Source organism: Cololabis saira, chromosome 3 (assembly GCF_033807715.1).
Source record: "Cololabis saira isolate AMF1-May2022 chromosome 3, fColSai1.1, whole genome shotgun sequence".
In the NCBI taxonomy this organism is placed as follows: domain Eukaryota; kingdom Metazoa; phylum Chordata; class Actinopteri; order Beloniformes; family Belonidae; genus Cololabis; species Cololabis saira.
Genome location: NC_084589.1, coordinates 53,625,459 through 53,635,489, shown reverse-complemented (window position 1 = coordinate 53,635,489; position 10,031 = coordinate 53,625,459). Strand labels below are relative to the sequence as shown.

General features: G+C 43.9%; 2 protein-coding genes across 3 annotated transcripts in view; both read left to right on the top strand.

The window, feature by feature from the left end:
* Positions 1 to 310: 310 nt before the first annotated feature.
* On the top strand, positions 311 to 2,225 carry gbp (glycogen synthase kinase binding protein). Its single transcript, XM_061718608.1, has one exon. The coding sequence runs from the start codon at positions 483 to 485 to the stop codon at positions 1,098 to 1,100; it is 618 nt and encodes a 205-aa protein (XP_061574592.1). The 5' UTR covers positions 311 to 482; the 3' UTR covers positions 1,101 to 2,225.
* Positions 2,226 to 4,102: 1,877 nt separating this feature from the next.
* The window catches only part of dek (DEK proto-oncogene), a 19,198-nt gene continuing 13,269 nt past the window's right edge, over positions 4,103 to 10,031 (top strand). Inside the window, exons 1-6 of one of the 2 annotated variants that reach the window (XM_061718606.1) lie at positions 4,103 to 4,214; positions 5,533 to 5,714; positions 5,797 to 5,895; positions 7,636 to 7,745; positions 9,411 to 9,505; positions 9,616 to 9,739. In XM_061718606.1, coding sequence (XP_061574590.1) covers positions 5,600 to 5,714; positions 5,797 to 5,895; positions 7,636 to 7,745; positions 9,411 to 9,505; positions 9,616 to 9,739 — 543 coding nt within the window. In that variant the 5' untranslated portion in view covers positions 4,103 to 4,214; positions 5,533 to 5,599. The remainder of the gene's footprint in view (positions 4,215 to 5,532; positions 5,715 to 5,796; positions 5,896 to 7,635; positions 7,746 to 9,410; positions 9,506 to 9,615; positions 9,740 to 10,031) is intronic. The other variant, XM_061718607.1, reaches the window with a different exon arrangement.

The window sequence follows — 10,031 nt, the reverse complement described above, 5'->3', positions numbered from 1 at the left end:
TAATAAAGTTTATATATAATACAGTTTATATATAATAAAGTGTATAATAATAAAGTTTATATATAATACAGTTTATATATAATAAAGTGTATAATAATAAAGTTTATATATAATACAGTTTATATATAATAAAGTTTATATATAATAAAGTTTATATATAATAAAGTTTATATATAAACAACCGTCCAACCTGGAACTGACTTCAGCCTCCACGTGTCCCGAGGCCCCGCCCCCTCCCGAGGCCCCGCCCCCTCCCCGTGGGACATGGTACGGTCCACGTGACGTCACCCATTGTTTACAATCAAACGGCCGTCGGACCGAGCGGAGGTTCGGGGGTTCGAGTCCATTCATCCCGACACGGAACCAGGAGGATCCAGGAGGATCCTCGACCCGCGGGACCAGCAGGATCCAGGGGGACTAGGAGGACCCAGCAGAACCCAGGAACCCAGGGGGGACCAGGAACCCTCCCAGGAACCAGCACCATGCCGTGCCTGGAGCAGAACTACCTGGTCCTGCAACAGTCCGTCACCGTGGACTCCGCGGGACCAGCAGGACCCAGCAGAACTCAGGGGGGCCCAGGAACCCGCGGGGGCCCAGGGGGACCCCCAGGAACCAGCAGCATGAAGCAGGACTACCTGGTCCTGCAGCAGTCCGTCACCGTGGACGTGGACTCGCTGGTCGCGCAGATCGGGGAGGCGCTGCAGCTGCACGGGGGCGGGGGGGCCCCGGGGGGCCCCCAGTGCCAGGGCGGCCCCCAGCACCAGGGGCCCCCCCGGCGGGGCCCGGGGGCGGCCGGAGCCGGACCAGGACCCGGCGGGGCCCCGGCCGCGCTGTGCGGGCTGCGGACCCGCAGCGGCGGCTGCTGCGTGCGGCTGCGGGGGCCCCGCGGGGGCCCCTACCACGTCCCGGACCGGGACCAGGGCCGGGACCAGGTCCAGGTCCGGCCCTGCTGGGCCCGGAAGAGGCTCCAGGACCAGGACCGGGACCAGGACCAGGACCCGCAGCGGCTCCTGCAGGAACTGCTTCTGTCCGGGAACCTGATCAAGGAGGCGGTGCGGAGGATGCAGGTCCCGGACCTGGGGGAGGAGAACCGGTCCTGACCCCCACCCGGGGGGGGGGTCCGGGGTCTGGACCTGGACCTGGACCTGGACCTGGATCTGAGGTCTGGGACTGAACCTGATCAAGGAGGCGGTGAGGAGGATGCAGGTCCCGCAGGACCAGGAGAACCGGTCCTGACCCCCACCCGGGGGCTGCAGGGACCGGGGAGGACGGGACTCGGTCCTGACGGGGGGACTGGGACTGGGACTATCTGGGTCCGAGGTCAAGACCTGGACCTGAAGAGAAGACCTGGATTTGAGGTCTGGGTCTGGATCTGGACCTGGACCTGGATCTGGACCCAGATCTGGGTCTAAGGTCAGGACTTGGATCCAGGATGTAAGGTGTGGACCTGGATCAGAGGTCTAGACCTGGATCTAGACCTGGATCTGGATCAGAGATCAGGACCTGGATCTGGATCTGGATCTGGGACCAGGACCAGGACCAGGACCAGGTCCGGGTCTGAACTGAGACTTGTTTACGTTTGGATCCGCGTGTCGCACGTGCAGGAAGATCACGGTGTACAGAACAAGCTGCGCATGCGCAGCAGAGGACGGGGTTTTACCCGGAACTCATTTAAAACTGTAAGAACCGGGACCAGGACCAGTCCTGGTACCAGTACCAGTACCGGGACCGGTACCAGCTGCTCTACAGACTCAGAACCCGACCCGCCGGTGACGTCACCAGCGCTTCTTCTTCCAAACCAAGCGGACTTTTTTAATTCAGTAAAAGTTGTTTAAACTTTTACCAGTTTTTTCTACAAATGTGAGTTTATAAAAGTGAAAACTTCAGAGTTTTGTCTCGAGTTTAAATGTGAGTTTTAAGTCAAAAAACAGACTTTTATGGAGCCAATTTTTCCACAAATGTTTGATTTTATATAAAGTTTTTAACGTTGTTGGTTTTTTAATATTTGTTATCATGGTTTAATTAATATTAACCTGCAGGTAACTTTGTTCTGATTGGTCTGTTGTTCTGTTGGGGGCGGGGCTTCGGCTGCGCCTGCGCACCTGTGAGGTGCGGCCTGACGGCTGAGGGAAACAAAGGTCACGTGACTGCTCCGTACCGGAGCCTAATGTTCCTGACGTTTCAGGCCTGAAGACAATAAACTACAAACTAAATAAACTAGTGTTTTCAGACGTCTGTTTCATCCTTTCTGAAGTTTAGTTCCTGAAAAAGAGGTTTAGTTTATAAGTTAAGTTTATTTAGTGAATGTTCTTATGCCTTTTGTTTTGTGTGTTTGGGAAATTAATTCCACTCATACAAGGCCCTGGGCACGGTGCATTATGATCTGATTTATTATTGTCACTAATTTTAATCATTTTTATGATCATACTTCCTTTTTTTTCCTTTTTGTTTGTTTATTTATTTATTTTTCATATCATAATTAATTACGACGGAGTATTAGAGCCAAATTAAGACGAAAAAAATGGGAAATTACGCGAATAAAATCATAATATTATGAGAATAAAGTCGTAATATTACCAGAATAAAGTCGTAATATTACCAGAATAAAGTCATAATATTACCAGAATAAAGTCGTAATATTATGAGAATAAAGTCGTAATATTACCAGAATAAAGTCATAATATTACCAGAATAAAGTCGTAATATTATGAGAATAAAGTCGTAATATTACCAGAATAAAATAGTAATATTATGAGAATAAAGTCGTAATATTACCAGAATAAAGTCGTAATATTACCAGAATAAAGTCATAATATTACCAGAATAAAGTCGTAATATTATGAGAATAAAGTTGTAATATTACCAGAATAAAATAGTAATATTATGAGAATAAAGTCGTAATATTACGAGAATAATGTCGTAATATTATGAGAATAAAGTTGTAATTTATGAATAATACCGACCACACAGTGCATTATGATCAGATTTATTATTGTCACTCATTTTAATCATTTAATATTTATTTATTTTTCATATCAAACTTAAAATAATAAATAAATAAAAAATATAAAAATTAAATAAAAAATAAAAAATAATATTTAATAATAATATGAACTTTAAAAACCTTGGTCCTGCAGTGCGGCCCTGGAAAAAAAAGGAAAATGAAATATAAATGCAATTTTAAAAATTTGATCCCCCCCAAAACATTTTTTTTCATTTTTTCTTTTTGTTTTTTGTTTTCTTTGTTTATTTATTTTTCATATCAAACTTCAAATAATAAATAAATAATAAATGGATAAAAATAAATAAAAAATAAGTCAATATTAATTTTAATACCTCGGTCCTGAAGTTCCCCCTTGTTCCTGGTACTATAACTTTAGGACTGGTAATATTACGAGAATAAAGTCATAATATGATGAGAATAAAGTCGTAAAATTACGAGAATAAAGTCGTAATATTAACAGAATAAAGTGGTAATATTACGAGAATAAAGTCGTAATATCAGGAGAAATTTATGAATAATACCGACCACACGGTGAATTATGATCAGGTTTATTATTGTCACTCATTTTAATCATTTAATATTTATAAATTAATGAATGTATTTATTTTTCATATCAACCTTAAAATAATAATAATAAAAAAAAAAAAAAAAAAAAATATATATATATATATATATATATTTAATAATATTAATAATACTACTACTACTACTACTACTACTACTACTAATAATAATAATAATAATAATTTTAAAACTACTTTAAAACCTTGGTCCTACAGTGCGGCCCTGAAAAAAAAGAAAATTAAATATAAATACAATTTTGAAAATTTGATCCCCCCAAAAAATTATGATCATACTTTCTTTTTGTTTTTTTTGTTTCTTTATTTATATATTTTTCATATCAAACTTAAAATAATAAATACATAATAAATGGATAAAAAAATATAAATAAATAAAAAATAAATAAAATAAATAAATAAATAAATAAATAAATAAGTCAGTATTAATTTTAGAACTCGGTCCTGCAGCTCTGCAGTTCCCCCGGCACCAGCAGGGGGCGGGGCTAAACCCGGCAGTAAAGGAAGCGCACCGTCTACGTCACCGGGCTGGTCCAATCAGCGCCGCCCCCGCCCCCTAAGCCCCGCCCCCCGAACTCAAACAGCATCAGATCCAGAACCGCGTCTTTCCTCCAGCAGGTAAAACTTTACAGGTGAGTTAAAGTCCCGGCTCGGTTCTGACCCGGTTCTGACCCGGTACCAGCGGGGCCGGTACCGCCTTCAGCAGCACTCCCGGTACCGGAACCGGGTCAGAACCGGGCTCAGTTAGCGCGGGAAACGCCGTTATAGCCGCTCTGAGAGAGAGAGAGAGAGAGAGGCTGCGCGCGCAGCTCCCTATCCGACCCGCTCTGACCCGGTTACCCGGTACCGGCTGGTTCCGAGTCCCCGGTACCGACTACCCGGTACCGGCGGCTCGGAACCAGCCGGTACCGGTACCGCTAGCTTTAGCCGTTAGCCCGCGCTGTGCACGCGCTGCGCGCGCACGTTTTGTTATTGATCTTTATTTATTCTTTATTTATTTATTCTTTCTTTATTTATTTATTTATTTATTTATTTATTTATTATTGACAGATATTTACAGAAAAAAGCTACAAAACTTCAGGATAAAATGCAGTTTTAAAAATTTTAAAAGATTGGAAATAAATAGATTATATATATATATATATATATATATATATATATATATATATATATATATATATATATATATATATATTTATATATTTATTTTTCCTCCTTAAACCTCAAGCCTTCGATTTTATTTTGTATTTTTTGTATTTATTTTATATATAATTTACTCTCTTAATTTAAACCAAAAAAAATCCAAGGCTTGAGGTTTAAGAAAAATAAATTTAAAAAAGCAAGAAATCTCATTTTTCACATATTCTTCTGGTTTTAACCGGTTTGGGGTTTCTGATGTTTACGAGTCTGAATAATATATTAATGTAATAAATACAGGACTCTCAGAAAATTAGAATATTGTGATTTTCTGTAATGCAATTACAAAAACAAAAATGTCATCCATTCTGGATTCATTACAAATCAACTGAAATATTGCAAGCCTTTTATTATTTTAATATTGCTGATCATAATTTACAGCTTAAGAAAACTCAAATATCCATCTCAAAAATCTTGGAATCTTAATCTTAAACTGTGTAATCTGAGTAAATTGTATAATCACATCTCATCTGTCCGTGAGATATATATATATATATATATATATATAATATATATATATATATATATATATATATATATAAACATAAACATCTCCGGTCCCGGGGGGTGGGAGGCTGCAGCTCCTTCAGGGCAGCTTGTCTTGGTTCTGCAGCAGCGACTGATGGAAGTTCCTCCTCTGGTTGGGATGAACAAACGTGCAGCACGTTTACCGCTGGTTTACCGCTGGAGGAGTTCCAGCTCTGCTGAGGTGGCTGTTGTCGGAGACCCGTAGTGACCATGTTCTCCCGGCAGGACCAGGACCAGGACCAGGACCAGGAACAGGACTAGAACCAGAGCCAGAACCAGGACCGACAGAGACATGAGCCAGCCGGAGCCCGTGGACAGCCCAGTGCTGTCGGAGGAGGTGGAGGACCAGGAGGACCAGGAGGACCAGGAGGAGTCCAGGGGGGACTCCAGTCCCGGGAAAAAGTCTGGTAAGTCCGTCCTGGTCCCGGTGGGAGGGTCCGGTAAGTCTGGTTCTGGTTCTGGTTCTGGTTCTGACGGTTCTGGTTTCAGCGGTGGGGGACGTGCTTGAGGGGAAACGGGCCAAGAAGACGGTGGAGAGACTGGACTTCCAGGCCCCGAAGCAGAAAGAGAAGCTGAAGATCGGAGACGGTAATTACAGGGGGGTCTGACCCGGTTCTGGGGGGTTCTGACTAGAGATGCACCGATCGATCGGCCCCTGATCGGGATCGGTTTTGATCGGAGATGGGACAATAATAGTTAGGAGCGGCTGATCTGATGACGTTTACAAAGACAAACCCCCGCCCGTGCGGGCGTTCCTGCATCTCAGACAGAGCGGTCCTGAGGAGGCGTGGTCTCTAGAGGGGGCGTGGTTATCTCTAGAGGGGGCGTGGTTATCTCTAGAGGGGGCGTGGTCTCTAGAGGGGGCGTGGTCTCTAGAGGGGGCGTGGTTATCTCTAGACGGGGCGTCGGCCTCGCCGGTGCGGGAGTTTTAGTTTTAGTTTTTGTCTCAAAACGACAACAAATTTGCAGTTTGCAAAGTGTGTCCAAAAGAGTTACCCCGAGGAGTAATATTACAAAATAATTTCAACACAACGAAGCTGATAAGACATCTGAAAGTTCTTCACACGAAGTATATTGAGTTTTCAAAGTTGGCTGCAGCTGAGGCAGAGACAGAAAAGGAGCGCGCAGCAACGGCGCTAACTCAGCTGTAACAGAGACTTATAAACGACAGCAAGAAAAATAAAGAACTACATCGTAAGGTAATGAATTCATAAGCTTTGCTCATCAGCCGCGAGATCGGGTTTAAACACGTTAGCAGCCGCGCTGCTGCGTCGTAAATATTTTACTGATGAAATCCTGTCAGAGTTTTACCAGAATATTTACATCCAAACCCTGACGCAGGACGACAGTCGTGTCAGTCGCTTCACCAGTGACATGTGGAGTTCTAGTGTGAAGAGTTTCCCTCACAAGAGTTTCCTCACAAGAGTTTCCTCACTCGCAGATAGAATAGAATAGAAGAGTAGACTTTATTGATCTCCCAGAGGAGAAATTCAGTCGTGCAGCCAAAACACACACACACACTTTATACAAAAGATTTAAAATAGAAATAACCAATAAGTAGTTAAATAATAAAAAGAGCAATATAAAAAGTAGAAAAAGACTATGTACAAGAGAGAAAAAAATAGTAAACACCAAAAAAAAATGGATGATATTTACAAAAAATGTACAAATATTTTCAAAAATACTTGAGGTATTTGAGGTATTTACTGGTTATTGCTGGTGGATGCTAACGCTAAAGCTTTCACAAAGCTCAATAATTCATAATAATTTTTATTTTAAGATTTAATTCCTCTTTCCACAGGAAAACTAAAGTTTTATAGTTTACAACTTGTATCAACTAGAGAGAGAGACATGTCTGCTGTTTCTGTGTTGGTTCATGTTGTACATAATTATTACCACAGGAAGCTGAAGCTACTAAACTACACTTACTCTTTATAAGCCGAGTTTACACCTAATCTCCTAATTGTTATACCTAATAATACAATGTCAGTGTCGTGTACATGAGACAACAATATTGATGAATTTATGGATTTCACGCTGTGATCGGTGATCGGGAAAATCGTGATCGGCCGATACTGGTTTTGGAGATCGGTGATCGGTGATCGGCCCTCAAAATCCTGATCGGTGCATCTCTAGTTCTGACCCGGTTCTGGGGGGGGGTGACCCGGGTCAGCTCTGTTGGGTCTGTAGGGTTCTATTATATTCTATTATTCTATATTCCTGATATTCCCAATATTCCTGCTAGGCTAAGCTAGGCTAAGAGCTGTGTTTTTTTCCCATCAGGCCGCGGGGCTAAGCTAGGCTAACAGCTGTGTGTTTTCCCATCAGGCCGCGGGGCTAAGCTCGGCGACATCCCCCGCTCCAACCACCAGATCACCAGGATGAAGCCGGCCGACCTGAAGCCGCTGCACGCTATCCTGTTTGACCGGCCGGGGAAGGTAGGAGCTAGCCTAGCGGCTAGGTTACCGTAGCAACGCTATCCTGTTTGACCGGCCGGGGAAGGTAGGAGCTAGCCTAGCGACTAGGCAACAGCGTCGCGGCAACGGCGTTATGGCAACGGGATCGCGGCAACGGCGTTGTGGCAACAGGGTTATGGCAACGGCGTCGCGGCAACGGCGTTATGGCAACGGCGTTACGGCAACGGAGTTACGGCAACGGCGTTATGGCAACGGCGTTGCGGCAACGGCGTTGCGGCAACGGCGTTGTGGCAACGGCGTTACGGCAACGGAGTTACGGCAACGGCGTTGTGGCAACGGCGTTATGGCAACGGCGTTGGCTCTGTTGTTGTAACGCACAACCTTAAATCAGCCTTAAGGAAGCGGTTCAAGGAGCAACAAGGTTACCGTAGCATTTTGATAAAATATTGATAACAGATCAATAACTGATCAGTTTCTCCTCCAGATCAATAAGTGATCAGTTTCTCCTCCAGATCAATAATGATCAGTTTCTCCTCCAGATCAATAAGTGATCAGTTTCTCCTCCAGATCAATAAGTGATCAGTTTCTCCCCCAGATCAATAAGTGATCAGTTTCTCCTCCAGATCAATAATGATCAGTTTCTCCTCCAGATCAATAAGTGATCAGTTTCTCCTCCAGATCAATAAGTGATCAGTTTCTCCTCCAGATCAATAAGTGATCAGTTTCTCCTCCAGATCAATAAGTGATCAGTTTCTCCTCCAGATCAATAAGTGATCAGTTTCTCCCCCAGATCAATAAGTGATGAGTTTCTCCTCCAGATCAATAAGTGATCAGTTTCTCCTCCAGATCAATAAGTGATCAGTTTCTCCTCCAGATCAATAAGTGATCAGTTTCTCCCCCAGATCAATAACTGATCAGTTTCTCCTCCAGATCAATAAGTGATCAGTTTCTCCCCCAGATCAATAAGTGATCAGTTTCTCCCCCAGATCAATAAGTGATCAGTTTCTCCTCCAGATCAATAAGTGATCAGTTTCTCCCCCAGATCAATAAGTGATCAGTTTCTCCCCCAGATCAATAAGTGATCAGTTTCTCCTCCAGATCAATAAGTGATCAGTTTCTCCTCCAGATCAATAAGTGATCAGTTTCTCTCCCAGATCAATAAGTGATCAGTTTCTCCCCCAGATCAATAAGTGATCAGTTTCTCCTCCAGATCAATAAGTGATCAGTTTCTCCCCCAGATCAATAAGTGATCAGTTTCTCCCCCAGATCAATAAGTGATCAGTTTCTACTCCAGATCAATAAGTGATCAGTTTCTCTCCCAGATCAATAAGTGATCAGTTTCTCCCCCAGATCAATAAGTGATCAGTTTCTCCTCCAGATCAATAAGTGATCAGTTTCTCCTCCAGATCAATAAGTGATCAGTTTCTCCCCCAGATCAATAAGTGATCAGTTTCTCCCCCAGATCAATAAGTGATCAGTTTCTCCTCCAGATCAATAAGTGATCAGTTTCTCCTCCAGATCAATAAGTGATCAGTTTCTACTCCAGATCAATAAGTGATCAGTTTCTCTCCCAGATCAATAAGTGATCAGTTTCTACTCCAGATCAATAAGTGATCAGTTTCTCTCCCAGATCAATAAGTGATCAGTTTCTCCCCCAGATCAATAAGTGATCAGTTTCTCCCCCAGATGGCGTCCATCAAGAAGAACCTCCGTCTCTTTAACGGCTTCAACTTCCTGGAGGAAAGTCAGCAGTTCCAGAGGAAGAGAGACAAGCTGCTGAAGTAGGTTCTGGTTCTGGTCCAGGTTCTGGTCCTAGTTCCGGTTCCAGCCCCCCTCTGACCGTCCCGGTTCTGGTTCTGTCCCGGTTGTGACCCGGTTCTGGTTGTTCCAGGAGCTTCACCAACTCCAGGCTGAAGGAGGTCTGCTCGGTTCTGGACCTGGAGAAGAAAGGAACCCACTCAGACCTGGTGGACCGGATCCTGACCTTCCTGGTGCTGCCCCGGAGCTCTGGCAAGGTGAGTCCTGGAACACCTGGAAACACCTGGAACACCTGGAAACACCTGGAAACACCTGGAACCTTCCAGGAGCTCTGGCAAGGTGAGTCCTGGAACACCTGGAAACACCTGGAACACCTGGAACACCTGGAACCTGGAAGGCGTTGAGTTGAGGGAGGTGGTTATCAGTAAGTGTGTGTAGTGTAAGTCCGTGAACTTCTCTCAGATCTGCTCTCAGCCAATGTCCTTGATGTTATCAGACGGCTCGGTCAGTTCTGATCCAGGTCCACAGATGTTCCTGAGAGGGGAGGGT

Coding starts and splice junctions, on each gene's coding strand:
- gbp (XM_061718608.1), top strand. CDS start 483: ATGCCGTGCCTGGAGCAGAACTACCTGGTCCTGCAACAGTCCGTCACC.